The 20,176-nt window shown below is 47.0% G+C and overlaps 1 protein-coding gene across 1 annotated transcript; it reads left to right on the top strand.

Annotated features, from left to right (window-relative positions):
* Positions 1-8,375: 8,375 nt before the first annotated feature.
* On the top strand, positions 8,376-9,819 carry RASSF10 (Ras association domain family member 10). The gene has a single exon (XM_074998911.1). The coding sequence runs from the start codon at positions 8,481-8,483 to the stop codon at positions 9,792-9,794; it is 1,314 nt and encodes a 437-aa protein (XP_074855012.1). The 5' UTR covers positions 8,376-8,480; the 3' UTR covers positions 9,795-9,819.
* The last annotated feature ends 10,357 nt before the right edge of the window (positions 9,820-20,176 follow it).

Genomic DNA, 20,176 nt, shown 5'->3' with positions numbered 1-20,176 from the left:
TGTTTAACCCCCTTGAAGTTAACCCCCTCTGCATTCATCTTTTCACTGTTTACAGAACTGGAACTGGAATTGGCTGATTTGTAGGACAAGGATGTAGGACAAGGATGTCTATATTCAGAGGGCTGGTGACTGAACTCAAAGATCTAGAAAAGTAGAAATTGGACTGAAATGCTCAATCTTATAAAACAAGACCAAATCATTTGGAAGTTTGGAATTCTTCACTGGGTGCATCTAGTAATATAAAGAGATATGCATTTGGTATCTTGCCCATCTTTGGATCTACTTACCTGTGTGAGCAAGTATGAATATGAACTGCATAAAAATCAAACTGAGAAGCCAATTGAATGATGAAAGTCTGCTTGAAAATGAAAACGAACTCTGCGAATAGTGAATGACTCTCCAAAGAAACTCAGCAGCAGAAGTTGAACTAAAATAGTGTAAGCTGAAACTTTCAATATATTTAGGATGTAGAAAATAATTAAATAGCCTATTTCTTTGATATGAATTCAGATTAACAGTGTATTTGTTTGACACAACGTAATTGTTGTTTCTGTATTCTTACTGTATTTGTCAGGGAGAAACAAATAACATCTAGCCTCCTCCAGAAAGAGAAGTCTTGGGAGTGAAAGTCAGGAATGGTACCAACACAAATATGTGAAGTGTGAGGACCTACAATATATAAAATGTTTTTCAGCATCCTGCAGCAAACATGTTTCACATTACAAATCATTGTGTATGTGCTCTCCTCAAAATAGAGATTACAAAAGGTATTTCTTGACATTATTTATTCAAAACTGTGTCGTATTCACATATGTTGTGTGTTTTGAATTACTGAGTTTTTTTTTTACCAAATTTGGGGGGAAAATGGCTCTTCTTACTATTTTGGTTGCTGACCCCACGCATGAGGGAATGGCTAACGTGCAAACCAGGTGGCTATGTTGCATTTTGAGAGAACTGCTTATTGCATTACCCAGAGCAGTCACTAGGTGGCACTCTTGCTGTATCAGGCAGCGGTGCACCGCCCTAAATTGTCCACCAAGTGGCACTGTTGCATTCTGAGGGAACTGCCAATTGCATCACCCCTAATAGCCATCAGGTGGCACTTTTTCTGCATTGTCACCCTCCTCTTCCTCATCCACCATGACCCCCTTGATGTTGCCAGAGGCTTCATGAGGATTCTCTTTGGAGACAGCGGTCATTCCCTAGAATCACATGCAGCTGCTCATAGAAGCGGCATTTTTGTGGTAATGACCCAGAATGTCCATTTGCTTCCTTTGTTTTATAGTATGCCTTCCTGAGCTTCTTTATATTCACACATCACTGCTGGGCATCCCTGGTGTAAGCTTTTCACTACTTGACCTGTGAGACCAAGGAGTATATGTCTACTGTTTTTTTTTTTGGCTACTTCATAGATTTCTCCAGCACAGATTCATTCCCTCTCCTCAGCAATGAGGTCCTGGGTTTCCTACACATTCCATACAGGAGCTCACCTGTGACCTTGGGAATTCATGGCTAGCTGTGCTGCTGAGGTGTGCTGCCTGCTCTGTTCACCACACTGGCCAAACAGAAAATGAAATTCAAATTTTCCCAGGTTGCATCCAGCACACCTAGAATATGCAGCCCTGTAAACCTCATAACAAAAGCCTCAAAATAGGGCTTCATAGCAGCATGTGGAGCCATTTAGACAACACAAATTATGTACCTTATTTCGAGCACACCTTGTAGACGAAGCTCTGGAAAGCAGTGAAGGTGAAAGTGGTGGACAGAGTGGTGACACTGGGTACTATGGGCTACCTGCAGAAGGCCAAGAATGTTGAATTTCACAACACTCCATCTGTACTACCCTAAAGGCTGACCAGGCAAGATTGAATTTGGCGTTATTTGGCATTATTTGGTGAATTTGGAGGCCATGGAGTCAAGAGAGAGAGTCAGTTGGACTGCCCTCCCTTTATGAAATTTCATGCCCTCCAACAGGGTGCACTCCCCCGTTTTTCACACGCCTTTCTAGGTAGAGTGGAGAAAGCCAGCAGTCCCCCAGTGCAGCAGTCTGCTAGGGCCTCCTCTTCAAGCCCCAGTGCTGAATCATGGGAGGGTCAACACCCTTTCTGCTTATGAAAGTCAGTTTTGCTCTTGCAGGTTGCAGAGGAAAGCCTGAGAAAGTGACCATCGGATGATGAGGCCACCCACTATTTTTGTTACAGCACCTGTTGGGGAGTGCTGGCCATGCTGCTTGGGGCACATGGAGCATGAGGTAAACAGACACAGCCAAGCCCATAGTTCAGGGACTCCAGGCAATTGGTGGTATGGCAGAAGCTCTGTTGCAAGATATATACCAGCCCCTCCTATGGCCCAGTCGGTGCCCAGCCCAGCATAGGAGAGCCAGGCTGCTCTCGCAGCAAGTGGGACCTTCACACTGAGTTGTTGCTGGGGAGCCTGGAGCAGATGGGCAGGACTGGGAGCAGGGTTTCCCTGGGTGTGGGCTGCACAGCCAGGGATGTGGACTCTTTCTGAGGTGGGGACTGGGCAGGAAAGGGCGGATGAGACCTCCCCAGTCAGCTCAGATGCAACAACTGAAAGCTATGGGGGATGCAGGGAGGAGAAAGCAGCAGCACGGACATGCCCCAATCTTAGCAGCAGGGGACACATTAGAGAAGCCGCTGCTGCTAATAATGCCTCCTGTGATAGGACGGGGTTTCTGGGCACAGCCAGAGAAATCAATCCAGGGTAGCTTTGCTTAAAATCCAGGCCACTTACAGCCCCAGTCTGGGATTTCCTTCTCACTAAGCAAATCCAACCATTCAACAGCACCTCTGCCAGTCCCACTGGCCAGCCAGAAGCCACACAAGCAATCCCAGAGACTTCTCAGCTGCTGTACCAGCCCAGATAAACAACTCCCAAATTCAGGTGAATGGTTATTAAACCCGTTTCACCCAACACTGCACAGATTCTTCTGGACCCCAAAGGGCCCAGCCCTAGACCTTGGTCAATATATACTTGGATCTTACCCAAACAACATGCCCACCAATTCGTTAGATCTAAGTGTCTAAAGATTTATTAATAAAATAGAAAGAAGAGGGTTAGAGAGAAGACTCTTCAAGCAATACTTTACGTACATTAGTTATAACTACTGATGCAGGCCAGCAGTGTTATTTGCTGATTCTTGAAAGTCTCTGAAAGTTCATTTCAGGTTATGTAGATTCAGTTATCAAAACATTGTAGATCCAGCCCATTGGGGTCCACATCCTGGCACATGGACCCTTGGAGACCAAAAGACAAAGGATCCAAGATGGACACTGCTAAGTCCACACCATTGTTCTCTCGTTTTGTTGTCTCTTGAGTTCTAGGACAAAGCCCCTTCTTCTTTCCATAGTCTCTTGAATGTTTGCCCCCCCCACCTGACTCAGGTGGGCAGCTGTGGCAAACTGTCATTGGATGAATCCTAGGAGACAGTCTCAAATTTCTCAAATGAACCTGTTCCCTTTGCTTTAGTTCAGGTCATTTGACCAGTGGGCTGCATCTCATTGACACATCCCAAGTATCTGGAATGTGGAGTTGGTGTCTGAGCTCCTGGTTTCCACCCTATTGTTCAGCCCAATGTCCTGGCTAGAGCTGAGTTTACAGCTCTTATTGCGAGGCTTAGCAGTGAAACATTTTCTAATACAGAGGCAAAGCTAAAATCTATAGCTTTACCTACATACATGATACAAGAACATAAGAAGCAAACAGAGCTTCAGGCTATCATTAGCTTTCATTAGACACCTCACATGGCACCCCTAGCACAATATTTGGGGCCAATAGCCACATTGAGCATTAAAATGGTTTTCATACCCACTGTAAAAATCCAGCCACATGACGCCTCCTTGGAAGCAAGCAGGTGACACACGCATGAGACACAAGGTACCTTCTGACTCCATGATTGGTTAAGTGATGGAGTTGCACCCCCCCTTACAAAATTTCACTACCCCCAAAGGGGCACACCCTTGCTTAAGGCTATGTCTACACTAGGCAAAGTAAGTCGACTGCAGATACGCAATTCTAGCTACAACAATTGTGTAGCTAGAATTGGCCTATCTACACTCAGCCTACTTGGCTGTCCCTACTGAATGAGGTCAATGGGAGAAATGAGAGTTGACCTCCCCTGGTCCTCACATATCTTTAGGAAGACTGGGGGCATGAGAGGTTAATTTTGTGCTCGTGTAGATATAGCCTTAGAAATCAATGCAGTCACCTAAATTTGACCTCATCTCCTAGTGTAGACCAAGCCTAAGTGGTACAAGCAAATATACGTGTCTATTGTTCATAGAGAGGACATAACAGTTTTCTCTAAAGGCATCACATAAGTAAATAGAAATGTATTGCTCACATTAAATTGAGAGGATTTTTTTTACATATGAAAACTCAGTTAATTATAATTAATTAATTTACACATTGAACAAACAAAAGAAATAGATAAGGAACTTGCATTTTGATAGAGATTTCTGAAGTGGCTACAAAAGCGGTAATACATTAATATTCTCATTTTGAAACTGATTGGAAACAATGTCACCATTACTAAAGAAAGTTGCAAACTGTCTGTAAATTGCTTCAGCCAACCTTTTGATACAGGTTGTTCAAGATTTTCATGACCTGTATTCTAGAGTAACAGATTTTCATGTCACTACATGATTTGGTTTCTCTTTATTGAGCTTTCAGTAATAAATATGTATGAAATAAAGAAGCATCTGTGAAAAAGCAAGCTCAAGTAGCCGCTTCACTATTTATATACCTCTAAGCTCAGGCAACCTCTCAGAGAGTCCGTAGTATATCTTATTAATAGTCTAAGTGTGTCCTAGCCAGGAGTGCATTAATGTTTGCCTCACAATCATAAAACAAGTGAAAAGGAACTATTACTAAACTTTGTAAAATAAGATTAATAAGAATTCAGGGAGGGGAACAGAACAGATAGTAGCTGTTAAAGAATACAACAAATGACAAACTTCACTGTGGCTATGGCTAGATGGAATATTGGTTGCAATGTGCTTTCACTTATCTAATTCATATTATATTCTTTTTCAGTAACAACAGCTGAACACACTACCCTTAAGATTTCTGTGCCCCAATTTCTCTTTCCTTAAAACTGATAGTAATGGTGTCCCTTTGTAAAGTGCCTTGGGATTCTTGGATGAAGTGCATAAAGCTTCATATACTCCGCTATTCCATGGAGACAGAAGTTATGCAGAGCCCACCGACTGGCATAGAATTATGTGAAGAGTTTTAACTTTCAGTTTTGTAAAAAATTAAGCCTCTAGACCCATGGTGTCCAGTATGCTGTCCATTCACCACATGTGAATTCACCAGCATGGTGTGGGAAGCAGATCACTGGAGCTGCACATGTGTAATACCCTCTATGCACATGCCCCACCACTTGGTGGCACAAGTGCATGGGAAAGCAGAGGTGGAGGTTGCTCCTGGTGCAGCTTGCTTGGGGCTGTGGGACAGCTTGCACAGTGTGGCTTGGGGCCAGGCAGCTTGCATGGAGTGGCTCCTAGCTTGCAGCTGGTGTCTCAGGACTGGGCAGCTCGCGTCTCAGGACTGGGCAGCTCGCAGCTTGTGTGGTGCAGCTTGGGGTTGGGCAGCTTGTGCAGCACATCTCAGGGCTGGGCAGCTTGGGGCTGGGCAGCTCAGGGCTGGGAGCTTGCACATCTCAGGGCTGGGTGGCTCATGTGGTGCAGCTCTGGTGAGCCACTGGCAGTTTGCATGCAGGTGGGAGGGGTTGGGGGGGTGCCTGGCTCAGGGTGCAGTGCCTGGCTGGGGTGTGTGCATGGTGATTGTTAAATTTCTTTTGGACACCACTGCTCTAGACCTTATGGGTCTGAAGAATAATTAATACAGTAACAGCTGCATTCAGCCAGAAAGAAGAACTCCAAAGCGTTAACTTGGACATTAGAATTTGCATTATCCAGCTGTCCCCAACCAAACTCACACAGTTTCACTCTGATAGAAGCTGGTTTAGGGAGATGTTCCACTGGCACAAAGCCAAGATGACAGCTTTGTGCCAGCACTCAGTGCTGGGGCTTGCTCTGAGAAGGTGATAAATGAGAGCAAAGCAGTGCTCAGGCTATGCCTGGCTGCCAAAATGAGGCCAAAGACAGCTAGGAATGAAGTTAGGATTAGGGATTACTTTTTCTCTGTAATTTACACCTCCATATACCAATTAGGCTCACTGAACTCTGTGGCAGACTCACTCTCAGGGATGGCAGGGGCATGGCTACTCCCTCTCAAGTTTTCCAGTGGAGCTGCCTCTGTTCAGAACTCTTTAGAGGTGCTGTCTCAATGTAAGAAGCTGAAACTGCAGCATCTCTGGCCACAGTCCTTTCTTGGTCATCCCCATCCCATTTCGAGTTGGTGTTAGTTCTCCCAAGGCTGTCCCAGAGAAGATGCCACTTTGTGAGATTCTCTGCTGATGGGAGCCTCCTTCCTAATCCCCAATGCTAATTTAGTCCTAAATCTAAAATTCACAAACCATGCAGAGAGTAATCAGAGTGTGTCTGGGACTTCATAAGAATTGATATATACCCCTTCAATGCATGAATAGAGCCTGGCAGTGAAGCATGGCTTCCCTGTGGCAGCCACTAGACCCCTTTAAAAAGGGGATTACAAAACAGTACATCTGTTACATGAAGATACTAGTAATTATTAGTCAGCAGATTACAACAAATTTATGATAGATTATGGCAGAAATTTGTGTCAGATGGTGTGCCCAGAAAATGACATTGCTTTATGTCTTATACCACCACCATCAGACACCTCAGTTTAGAATCTTTGAACCTAGAAAAATAGTGAGAAAATGAGTGATCCTCCCATCCAGGGATGTTGAAGACAGTGAGCAACTTGATGGTCTAAAGCCACGCAGCCATTTACATTTTAAGTGCCATCATTATGCAGTTTTAACAGCAGGGAAACTAACCTAGACAGTCACCAATCAGGACAGTCCCTCCAGGGCATATTAGAAAGAACATTTGCAGAAAACCTTTTTCAGATACTGTCTGTGGGTTACCTTAGTTTCTGCGGGATGGAAAAGGTTAGTCACTGGGACTGTTAACTCAGCATCTTTCACAGTCACAATATTCATTATGTTTTTTTTAAGTAAGAATTGTGGGATCATGGTGGTTGGGCTGTACTATAAACTATATTATGTGTAATGATTATATAACTGACATTCAAGTAACTGAACTTTTTGAATTAAAATATGAACCAGATCCACTTAAAATGCTCCCCATATGTCATTTTACCAACCTTGGCAATCCATCTTGTCAGTCTTCAGTTTCAGGGGAATTTGCCCATTACACATCAGAGCCTGCTCTCACTCCCCTCAGATTAAAAGCAAATTCCCATTACACTCTGACTTAACCTAGCGTGTTAATAGCACTCAGCAGTGACGGTCTACGTACATTTCATCTGCAAAATTCTTTTCAAACACAAACTCCGCCTAATTATAGGCCGAATGTTTATTAAAATTGTAGAAATCCTGGCCCTGGCTTTTTACTTTGAAGATCCAGCCCTCTCTTTTTGCTGGGTGGGATACAGCAGCCCTAGAAAGATCCCTTGAAACAGTTCATTTGGACTCATGCCTGGAGTGGGTGAGGAAAGGAGGCAAAGCGGACGGTCCCTATGAGCCTCTCAATGATCTTTAAGGCACCCTAAACTCACAGACTTCTTCACACACCCACCTGGCATTGAAATTCACTTTCCATTCAGATGTTTTTCCATTATGTTCCCACGACTCTTGCTAGTCAAGGCCCAACCATGCAGTGTTTATAGGTCATAGGTATTATTTTGTTATGATTTACAATTACAATAGCAGCCCCCCCCCCCTCACGATTTCCCAGAGTCTGTCTAACCTCTGGAAGGAGGTTTTGTTTTGTAACTAGTGCCCCAGGCGTCCCTCACTAGGGGGAGCCTGGAATCGGCACTGTCGAGCATTCAGGGGAAGAAGCTTCGCTCCAGTTCCCCACGTGGCTTGTTTCCCAGGGCAGCGGCCCTGCTGGCGACGAAGGGAGCGCGCTGACGCGCCACCTGCAGGCGGGGGGCTCCGAAGGCAGGGGCCTGCTCACGCCTGCGCTCCGCGGGGGAGGGAGGAGGCCGTCACGTGGTGGGGGAGGCAACCCGGCAGCCCGGCCAGGGCAGCTGCACAGCACGCGAGGAGGTGAAGCGGCGGGAGCTTCCGCGGAGCGTTGTGTTTCCCTGGACTCCAGCGCTCGGATTACACGTGGCGGGAGCAGCCGCCTGCGCAGGCTGAGGGACCGAGGCGCCTGTGTCCGGGCGGGGCTGCAGCAGTTTAGCCGCCCGCGCTCCCGGGGCAAGACGCTTCGGGTGGGACCGGGAGGCGACTCGGAGACACCCGTAGCCGTGCCCGGGGCCATGCGGGCGGGCCGGGCCGCTGGCTCCTGAGCCCGCGGTGAAAGTTTCTATGGGGGATTCCCCGCCCGCCGGCTCGAGCGATGGAGCCGGAGGAGCGGAGGATCTCGGTGTGGCTCTGCCAGGAGGAGAAGCTGATTTCCGGCCTCTCCCGGCGCACCACTTGCTCAGACGTGGTGCGGGTGTTGCTGGAGGACCACCGCCGGCGGCAGCAGCTGCTCAACCCGCCGGAATCCGGCGGGCGGCTGCTCTCGGGGCCCCCCGATTCCTACTGCATCGTGGAGAAGTGGCGGGGGTTCGAGAGGGCGCTGCCCAACGAGACCAAGATCCTGCGGCTCTGGGCCGCCTGGGGGGACGAGCAGGAGAACGTCCGCTTCGTGCTGGTGCGCAGCGAGGCGTCCCTGCCCAACGCGGGGCCTCGCAGCGCCGAGGCCCGGGTGGTGCCGAGCAAGGAGCGCCCCGGCTACGGCTTGGGGGCGGCCCGGGCCGGCCTGGCGCTGCCGCCGGACAAGCAGCGCCGGGTGGTGAGAAAAGCCTTCCGCAAGCTGGCCAAGATGAACAAGAGGCGCCAGCAGCCGCTGGCCCCGGAGGGGCCGTCGGCCGAGCGGATGGAGACCCTGGTGCACATGGTGCTGTCGCAGGACCACACCATCCGCCAGCAGGTCCAGCGGCTGCGGGAGCTGGACCGGGAGATCGAGAGGTACGAGGCGCTCACCCACCTGGCCCGGATGAAGCGCCACGGGGTGAACTACGTGCAGGACACCTACCTGGTGGGGGCCGGCGGCGGCGGGTCGGAGCCGGGCCCGGGCGCGCGGCGGGAGGAGGACGCCCGCGAGTGCGCGGAGGCGCGGCAGCTCCAGGAGCTGCTGGAGCAGCTGGTCGGCGAGCTCCAGGAGGAGCTGAACGAGCAGTTGATGAAGCGGCGCCGGGAGGCGGCCAAGTGTTGCGGCTCTGGCCCGGCTGCGCCCGAGTGCAGCAGCGCGGGTGGCGAGCTCTGCTGGGAGCTGCAGCGCGTGAAAAGCCAGCTGAGCGCCAGCCTCTCCGTCGGGCTCCGGCAGAGCGCTGCCCTGGAGGCGATCGGGGCGGACCTGGCTTGCGCGCAGCGCGCCTGGGAGGATAAGGAGCGGGAGCTCCAGCGTCTGCTGGAGACGCTGGACACCTTGGACTTCGCGGACGCTGGAGCTCAGAGCCTCCCCCCCGAGGATGAGGCTCCCAGCATCTCCACCTCGCCCGAGCCGGGGCGGGGGTGTCCCGGGGTTAGCTCAGACTCCTGGCGGGACCACGCCAGCGGGCAGTACAAGGACTGCCATGAGAACGACGAGGACTCGGACACGGGACTGAGCTCCATGCACAGCCAGGAGTCGGACTCGGCACCAGTCTGTGAATCGCTGGTTTAGCTTCATCCTGCTCTAAGGAAAATAAGCTCAGGGACCACAGGGAATAGGGACGTGTGCTTCCTCTTCAGCACTCTTCAAACACAGCCTTCTTAGAAACTGTCCACTTCCCCAGCAGCCAGCAGAAGAGAGCCTAGAATGGACTCCTGTGAAAAGCGGAACCTGCTGTTTTGTCCTTTTTGGGGTGTGAAGGAAGAACCACTTTAAAGCCTAGGTGCCAGGTAGTGCCACATTTTGCTAATTTATGCAAATTAATGACAAGGAATAACATAAGCTAGTAGTAAATTACACACAGCTGAAGAAGTAAATGTATTACACTGTACCTTGTTGATGCTAAAGAAACACTATAACTATTTTGCTGCAGCGTGACACTTGGCAAAGAGGTTTGTTGTGGCAAGTACTGTAAACAAAGAGTTGGGTTGTGGGGAAAAGCTTACACTGCAAGCTGCACTCATAACAAGGGACTACACTGAAACGTAAGTATGGCTCAAATTTAAACTTATTAAAACTTGTCCTCTGCAGACACATTTTAGTCTGTCTTGTCACTTTTAGAAAAGAATACATGTGGATTTCATTCAGTAAAATTTGTTTTCTAAATTCTTGCCTTGTGTTTTGCCTCTGAAGTGTTCTTGAATGGCGTCCTTAATCCTTTATTTCACCAAAGAAAATACAGTACAGCGTAGATTTCTTTACACAGCCTGTTTTGATTAAATTCTGGAACATATTTTCTCTAGTTGAAGAAAAAATTCAGTGCCTTTATTTCTTCAGTATTGCCAATCAGCTGTGTTACACAGTACTTGCCACTTAAGGATTAAGTAGTCTGTCTGAAACAAAAATTTTGAAAAAAAAAAAGTTGAAAATGAGAACTACAGCTCTAGGTGACTGAAAAGTTAGCAAACAGGATGTCTGTCAGCATGCCATACATGGATACCAGGTGGTCTTAACCTATAAGCTTTTGAATTATACAGTACTGTGTTTTTTGCCACAAAAAGTGCCAATAACTTAAACTAAGAAATGAACAAACTAAACCAATATTAATTAACATGCAGTATCTCCGTACTCAGCGCTGGATGATATATGTTGCATATGTAATAGCATAAAACTGTAAATATAAATCTTTGCTAGATTAATTTACAACACTAACATAGTTCTGTCTCTTTAAATATATTTTCTTTATTACCTAATCATCTGCTGAGCTTAATAATAGATAAGAAGTACTGACTCAGCTCAAGCTTCCAATTTGAATATGCAGTTCAGTTCTGGCCAGCTCAGAATCTAGAATATGATGCCCAAGGTATGACTCAAGCTTTCTCCAGTACAGCTGGATGAAATAACTTAATCTCCTCAGTTATGCCAGTGAATGAAGGAAGTGTTACTGTAATCAGTTTAATGTAAAAGATCAGGGAGGTCTGACTGACAATATGTTTTAGAAGAACTCAGACAACAGATTATTTATGAGTATTTGCTTTCAGAAAGTATGAAAAAGTGTCATGGACCAGGAACCTCACTTTGTGTACATTTGTGTAGTCTGAAGAACTCAGCAGAGCTACACTGGTTTACAGCAGCTGGTGTGAGGTGGAGGGGGATGTTCCAAAACGAAGTGTTCCTGTTTAATGGTAGTATCATTAGGAATCATACTGAACAGCAGAAAAATAGTTAGAGCATTATATTAATTTAAAAATAAACCAGCAAATGTATGTGTAAGTAAAATAACTAAAATTTTCATTAACACCATTATTATTGACAAATTATACTGAAGTAAGTGGTCGTCTTAACATTTTTAAATTCTAATTATAAAATTATGGGTTTTGTATTTTAGGTGGACTTGGAAAATATTTGCATACCTGTTTGAAGCCTAATAAAATGCTAGATTATTAAATAAGAAAAATGAGTGTTTCCAGATTGCAATTTGATCACAAAACATGAACATTGGTTCTCCATTGCCTTGCATCTTATAAGACATTTATCCCTGTACCAAGTGAGTGGTAAGATTTTTATCCTCATTCTGTATGGAATAAATGTTTCTTCAAATGTAAAAAGAGAATCAGGCCCATTTTGTCTAATATCAATAGATTGAGTTTTGAGTTATTTGGAAATAATCACAAATATACGTGAGGGATCTAGTCCGCTTGCAATTTAAAGAATATTTATGAAACTAGGCCTGAGAATTTTAAAGGCATTGGAGGTCAGGACATGAACAGAAAGTAGATGGTTTTGCTGTACTGTTTCTTTACCACCTTGCAGATGAAATTGAGCGGGTGACAATAGACTGCCTCTCAAGTGAGTGGCTGACATAAGCAAACTTCTCCACTGAGCATCATGTAGCTAAGTTATGCTATTAGCCACACTAAGCAAATAAAAAAGAAACCACATTATAGCAATAAACTGCAACAGGCATTGCATTTATGCGTTTATTATTATGCATTTGATACATGCCTCCAGTATGTTGTGAACATGAGGCCAAAGCATCAGACAGTAAACTGTGAGCAATGCATTGAGGAGCAAATTTTACTTATTTTTCCAGGATCCGGAAGGCCCTTCCTGTAGCAGAATTATTGCAGTTTCAATGCGCAGAGGAATATTCAAGGAGTGTGTGCAGTCTGCACTCTTGGCATCTCAGCACCTACATGTGATCAGAGGCTAGGATTGGGGATGGCACAGCTCAGTGGTTTGAGCATTGGCTTGCTTAACCCAGAGTTGCAAGCTCAATCCTTGAGAAGACCAGTTAGGGGAGTGGTGCAAATAGATGTGAGGGATGGTGCTTGGGCCTGCTAAGACAGCAGGGGTTAGACCAGACTAGATGACCTCCCAAGGCCCCTTACAGTTCCAGAAGACATGTATCTCCAATTGCAGTTATAATAAAGAGTGGTAGGCCTGATGGTTCTGGATTCACTTGGTGGCCATTCTCCTGTAGGGATTGGGATGTCATTGCTGTAGATAGCCCTGCAGTCACAGTAGAGACTGCAGTGATTTGCCCATCCCTGCATGCATTTAAATGCTCTTACATCTAAAAATAGGCCATGTATATCTGCTTGATCATATTTAAACAGTGCATTGATTTAAATTTCCACCCATATTTGCATTTGAATTCATGCATATTTGCCACTTTCTGTTTTAGATCACTGTTCAAAAGTTAGAAGGAAAGAGGAAATTACTGTCTGTACTGGACGAGTGTGTTTCCCTCCCCATCCTCTTTTCCACTCATGCATCCACCACTGGCTACTAAAGAGAAGTGAAAATGATGTATGGGTGTGAGGGGAATTCGGCCCTGGGTGCTCAGCCACATTACTGAACACAGGTTGAGTGTCAGTGATACAGAAGAGTAGGATTCTGCCACTTGATGTCTACATTATGGCTATGTCTACACTAACCCCTTTCTTTCAGAAAAGGCATGGTAATGAGTGAGTTGGGAAGATGCTAATAAGGTGCTGCCATGAGTATGTAGCACCTCATTAGCATAATGGCAGCTACATGTTTTGAAAGCGCTGCTTTCAAATTGCCCACTGTGGGTTTAGACAGGGGCCTTTTGAAAGAACCTCCCCCCCAGACTTCGAAAGCCCCTTCTTCCTATCAGGTAAGCAGCATAAACCTGTACATGTTATAACATTTTGACAAAGAAGTACATAGGTGCTGGAACTAAACGGGAAGGGGAGCTGCAGCTTGAAGTGGTCTCTATTACATACAGGGTTCCCAGTTTGGTTCAAAAGTGCTCAGCATTCCCACTGTACATGTTATTCCAGCACCTCTGAAGAAGCTATAGCGTTTTACCTCTCTAAATGCCATAATCTACCTGACAGCTCTATATTCCAACACTTGAGTTCTTTTTTCAGTTTTTGTATACCAGTTTCCAAGAATCCCATTTTCCTCATTCCTCCAACTATATTCATCATACATGCAAGCACCAGAAGAAAGATTAAATTAAAAGCTAGTTCTATGAAGAACTGTTTTAGCTGCCACAGTTTATAGCTCTCTCTGCAAGGCTTCAAATAGTTAAAGCCTTATATGCTTTTCCAAAGAAATGTTTGGGGCCAAGGCCAGCTGGTTTTTCTCAGGCAAAATACCTCTGGAAGTCAATGGGTCTTGTTTGAGAGAAAACTGCAGAATCAGGCCCCAACTATGAAGAGAAGAGGCCCTGATTCTGATTCAGGCCTATGGGGAGCACGTGTCACTCCACTGATTTGAGTGAAATAGCACTTCCTTATACAAAATTTGAGTCCAGTAGTTTGGCTTTTAACCTTGACCTAGTTTCGGAAATCCAGTACGATCAACATAATCAGAAGTTGGCGGGACTTTATATCAAATGCAATATGTTGTTAATACTTTAATGCATCTCATGGACTTGTCAGTTTGCGTAAACTACCTGCTTTGCAGAGTTATCTTAATTCAAAATGAATAACATACTATTGCAACTAGTATTACAGTCACAGTTACAAGTCCCATCACAGCCTCCTGTTATGTTAGGCAATTTATAAACTTACTGTATGGCTCCCATCCCAAAGAACTTGTAATCTTGGTTTAAAACAAGACATAAGAGTTGGTGGAGGAGTAGGAATGACACAGGATAGGGTTACACAGTAATGCAAGTGTGATTGCTAATAGACTGGTTGCATGGGCCATGTATTTTCATGATGCATTTTTAAACCATAAATGGTATCATTGTCTTGAGAGAGGTATAAGGCAAATGTTCTTTCCGGGTAAATACTTCAGTTACACTTTCTTTCCTTTATTTGAATCAAGCTGGGAATATAATTCAGTCCACCAAAGAAATGAAAGAACAGGTCTGGTGAGCTAAGCCAGTTATCAAGTTAAAATACAAGACTTTGTCCATTTAGGAAGCAGTTATCTTTTGAAGTCACTTCATATAACTGCTCCAGAAATAAGCATTACAAACCACAATTACTAAACAAATTCAGAAGCTTAAATAATGGGGAAAATTAAACCTAAAGCAAAACCAGTGTAAGCATACAGCATAACTAAAACCTTGTCACACAGAAACAACAAATGACTGAGAAATGTTTGTCGGATAACTTACTGCATTACTTAAGTGTCTTACATACCCTTCCTCCCAAGGAGGATTGCCTTCCTCTCTTGGATTTTTCTATAGCAAGGTACTGATAGTGTATCACAATCTGGTCCTAAATGAAAACCTTTTCAAATATTCAGGAAGAGAGAAATGCTAATCCAAAATTATTCATAAATCTAACAAACACTCCTCTGCACAGCATTTCCTTCCCCTTGCACTTTCCTCCCCTATTATCAGCTCCCAATTACTGTGATTTGTCATGCTCTGAGTTTGCAAACTTCATACGAATAGGTCCATTCAAAGCAATAATGGGAATACTTGGGCAGGATTGGGACCTCTGATAGTACTCTATTTGAGGCAGGGGAATTATTTCCGTGTCACTGTAAAATAGCATACGCCTATTTTGCTTTACCTTTGGTGGGTAAGGAACAGGTTAGGAACCATTTAGAAAACTAGAAGACTAGAATCCATGAGTCTGGATTTAATGCATCCAAGGGTACTGAGGGAATTGGCAGATGTCATTGCAGAGGCTTCAGCTATTGTCTTTGAAAACTCGAGGCAATCGGGAGAGGTCCTGGATGATTGGAAAAAGGGGAGTCATAGAATCATAGAACTGTAGCGCTGGAAGAGACCTTAGGAGGTCATCTAGTCCATGCCCCTGCCTAAAGCAGGATCCACACCAAAATCATCCCAGCCATGACTATGTCAAGCCAGGACGTAAAAACTTCTAGGGATGGAGATTCCTCCACCTCTCCCTGCCCACATTTTAAAATGGAAAGAAGGACAATCCAGGGAACTATAGACCGGTCAGCCTTACCTCAGTCCCCAGAAAAATCATGGAGGAGATCCTCAAAGAATCCATTTTGGAGCATTTGGAAGAGGGGAAAGTGATGAAGAGTAGTCAACATGAATTCACCCAGGGCAAGTGATGCCTGACCAATCTGATTAGCTTCTGTGCTGAAGTAACTGGCTCTGTGGACATGGGGAAGTCAATGGATGTGATATACCTTGACTTTAGCAAAGTTTTGATACGGTATCCCACACCATTCTTGCCCATAAATTAAGGAAGTAGGGATTGGATATATGGGCTGTAAAAGGGATAGAAATCTGGCTACAGAGTCAGGCCCAAAGGGTAGTGATCAATGTCTGGTTGGCGGTCAGTGTCAAGTGGAGTGCCCCAAGGATCAGTTCTAGTGTCAGTATTATTCAACATCTTTATTAATGACCTGGATGAGGGAATGGACTGCACCCTCAGCAAATTTGCAGATAACCCTAAGTTCGGGGGATAGGGATAGTGTCCAGAGTGACCTAGATAAATTGGAGGATTGGGCCAAAAGAAATTTGATGAGGTTCAGTAAGGACAAGTGCAGAGTCCTGCACTTGGGATGGAAGAATCCCAAGCAATGTGACAGGCTGGGGACTGACTGGCTAAGCAGCAGTACTGCGGAAAAGGACCTGGGTATTACAATGAATGAAAGGCTAGAGATGAGTCAACTGTGTGCCCTTTTAGCCAAGAAGACTAATGACATATTGGGGTGCATTAGGAGAAGCATTTCTATCAGATCTAGAGATGTTGTTCCATTCTGTTCCTCAGTTTTGAGGCCACATCTGGAATATTGCATCCAGTTCTGGGCCCAGCAGTATTGAAAGGATGTGGATGCATTGGAGAGGATTCAGTGGAGGGCAACGGAAATGATTAGGGGACTGAAGCACATGAGGTATGAGGAAAGGCTGAGAGATTTGTGCTTATTTAGTTTGCAGAAGATAAGAGTAAGGCGGGGTGTAGTAGCAGCCTTCCACTTCCTGAAGGGGGGCTCTGAAGAGAATGGAGAAGGGCTGTTCTCAGTAGTGAGAGAAGGCAGAACAAGGAGCAATGGTCTGAAGTAACAGAGGGAGAGTTGTAGGTTAGATATTAGGAAAATATTTCACCAGAAGGTGGTGAAGCACTTGAATGTGTTGCCTAGAGAGGTGGTGGAATCTCTGTCCCTCGGGGTTTTTAAGTCCTGGATTGCCAAAGTCCTGGCTGGGATGATTTAGTTGGGGTTGATCCTCCTTTGGGCAGGGGGCTACAGTAGATGAACTCCTGAGATCCCTTCCAGCCCTATGATTCTGTGATCCTAAGGTAGCTTCTCTACTGCCTGGCTGATTCCATACTGTAGAAGAGTAGGGTAGACAAAGCTTGTGCAAGGACAGGATTAGATAATGCAGGCAGTTCACAGTCTGAAACCCACTGAACCCCTAGCAATTCCCTGAGCCATCCAGTCATTTGGAGAAGAAATTATGTATAGAAGAACTACATAGGAGCTTTATGCAATGTAAGATAAATGAAGAAAAACTGTGAAAGAGGGAAGAACATATAAGAGTTACCTTTCAGCTGCAACTAAAAACAAAATGTTTGATCTATTTTGGTGATAGAAAGGCTGGACATTTATTACCTTTTTTTCTATTTTCTTACATATTAAAAGTATGTAGCAGAAAGTGTGTGAAGTAGAGATGGGCCGCAGGCACAGACTTCTGATCCACGTCCACACTTCCCCAAACTTGACTGAGACCCACTTTCAGCTATAAGTAGTTAAAATGTTTGACATGACAAGTTTGTTAGATTACAGTGATTATCTCATACATACCTGGTAGCCTTCTAACATGTACAAATTATGCTCCAAGAGATTAAAACCAATGTATTACATCTTATCCAAATATGAACATGTTAAGCTGTTTTCCTTAAGGCTATTATCATGTATTCCAAAAACCTGCTTGGAAGCACAATTTAACTGAGGAAAAAAGTGTTTCTTTTTCAAACAGTAACCTTATAGTTAAGCAACATTATCTCTATAGTTAGTAAGTCAATAGGTTTGGGATAATCAAGAGCTCTCTTCCTATGTCATAGTTAAACAATAGGGCTATGTCTACACTGGGACACTACGTCGAAATAGCTTATTTCAATCTAGAGAAATCGAAATAAGCTATTTCGACGCGTAGTGTCCACACATCCTCCGGGGCTGGTGCTGTCGATGTTCAATGTTGATGTAGGAAGGCGCTGTGTCAAAATGGACCCCGCAGGGGAGCATCTACACACAAAAGCAGCCCTCAGACTAAGAGGGCTAGGAAACCGTGTGAACAGGGTTGCAGGGTAGACTAGCTCTTCCAGGACAACAGCAAACTGCTCCCTTAAAGGGCCCCTCCCAGGCACACACAGCCGACAACTGGTTGCAGACCCTGTGCACATAGCATGGCCCCCCCAGCAGCAGCAGCAGCAGCAGCAGCCAGAAGCCCGCTCGGTCGTCTCCAAGGCAGTAGCCACCCTGCTTGGTGCCATGGAGGAGGCCGCTCCGCACCTCCTGGAAGATGAGCTGTCCTTCTCAGGGGATGAAGGAGCCACCCCAGATCATCATGTGGCCCTCCCCCCACCCCACGCTGGGCATGCTGCTGGCTATAGAGGTACCCAACCAGCACGGAGTGATGGGAGTGCCTGGTCCTTCAGCAGTGGGACGATGACCGCTGGCTCCAGAATTTCCAGATGAGCCGGCAGACTTTCCTCAAGCTCTGCCAGTGGCTCACCCCTGCCCTGTGGCACCAGGACACCCCTATGTGGCGTGCCCTCACCATTGAGCAATGGATTGGCATCGCTGTCTGGAAGCTGGCCACTCCAGACAACTGCAATCCATAGGACAGCAGTTCGGTGTGGGCAAGGCCACTGTCGGGGCTGTTGTCATGGAGGTAAGCGGACCCTGGGGGGGAGCCCAGGGGGCTGCTCAGGGGAGGGCCAGGCACACCCTGCACACCCCTCAAGGGTGCTCATGTCCTCCCCCCCGCCACAGGTGGTTTGTGCGCCAAATGTTCTGCTGCTCCACAGGCTCATGCGGCTCGGGGACCTGGATGTGGCCATCATGGGGTGTGCTGGCATGGGGTTCCCCAGCTGCTTCGGAGCACTGGAAGGGAGCCACATCCCCATCTGTGCCCCGGAGCACAGCGGAGGACGCTTCCTGAACAGCTGGGGCCACTTCTAGGACATATATGTTGGCTGGCCTGGCAGCACCCACAACACCCGGGTTTTTAGGAACTCGGGCCTCTACTGCTGGCTGGAGGCGGGGAACTACATCCCCCAGAGGGATCTCCCTCTGGGGGCTCCACCGTGCCCTTCTGCCTCATGGCGGATATGGCCTACCCACTCCAGCCCTGGCTCATGCACCCCTACACGAGCCACCTCAGCGCCAGTCAGGAGCGGTTCAATTCCCACCTGAACCATGTGCACCAGGTGGTCGAGTGCACTTTCGGCCGCCTCAAAGGCCACTGGAGGTGCCTCCTCACCTGCCTGGATGTAGGGCTCCCCAACATCCCCCAGATTGTGAGCGTGTGCTGCTCACTCCACAACCTGTTGGAGAGCAAGGGGGTGGCCTTTGTGCAGGGCTGGGCTGTGGAGGCTGGCATGGCCTACCCACCAGCCAGCCACCACACCCAGTCGCCAGGCCCACGGTGAGGGGGTACAGGTCTGTGAGGCCCTGCAGGACCATTTTGATCAGGAAGACCACTGAGGACCTTCCTGACCTTCCCCAGAGGGCCCCCCACATGCTGCCTACACTGCCCCCACCCCCCCCGCGCACCATCCCCCCAACAAGCATGACCAGGAGGGGATCCAGGTCCGGGAGACTCTGCAGGCCCATCTTGACTAGACTGCGGGGTCAGCGTTGGCAGGTCCAGCCTGGTGGGCCATCCACTGCCCCACCCACAACACACTACACTGCCCTCACGCCCACACTATCGCATCATGAGACCACACAACACACGTTTGTTTTGTTTTAAAGAACGCAAACATTATTGAAACCCAACAAAAACTATGACATTTTTAAACACGAATGGGGGGAACTATGTACAGTGGAGGGGACAGCTACTAAGGCGGGGTGGGGCAAGGCAACTATTTACAAATAATAATGGGGGGGTACTATGTACCAAGGGGGGACCTGAGTGGCCCAGTCTTTGGCCCCCTTCCCCCTATTGTCCAGTGCCCAGCGTGGGGGCGGGGAGGCCATGACCCTTGTCTGGACCGGAGGCCCCAACGAGACTGGGTGGGTGCTGGGAGGACCAGCAGGTATGGACGGACTGGCTCCTGAGCCCTGCGGTCCTCCTCCTTAACAGGCTCCTGTCTGGGAGGGACAGCAGCTGGAGCGGCGGGGTGGGGAGCGGGAGGCAGCATCTGCTCAGAGATCCGCTCAAAGGTCCTCATGAAGGACCCCCAGGCCTCCTGGCACCAGGCCGGCACTTTCTCCTGCAAGTGGAGCCGGCGCTCCTCCACTTGCAGGTGGTGCTCTGACACCTCCACCTGGTGCCGGAGGGTGGCGAGGAGCTGGGGGGTTAGTGGCTGATG

Source organism: Carettochelys insculpta, chromosome 6 (genome assembly GCF_033958435.1).
Source record: "Carettochelys insculpta isolate YL-2023 chromosome 6, ASM3395843v1, whole genome shotgun sequence".
Lineage (NCBI taxonomy): Eukaryota > Metazoa > Chordata > Testudines > Carettochelyidae > Carettochelys > Carettochelys insculpta.
The sequence above is the reverse complement of the archived record's forward strand: the minus strand, read 5'-3'. Positions and strand labels throughout refer to the sequence as shown.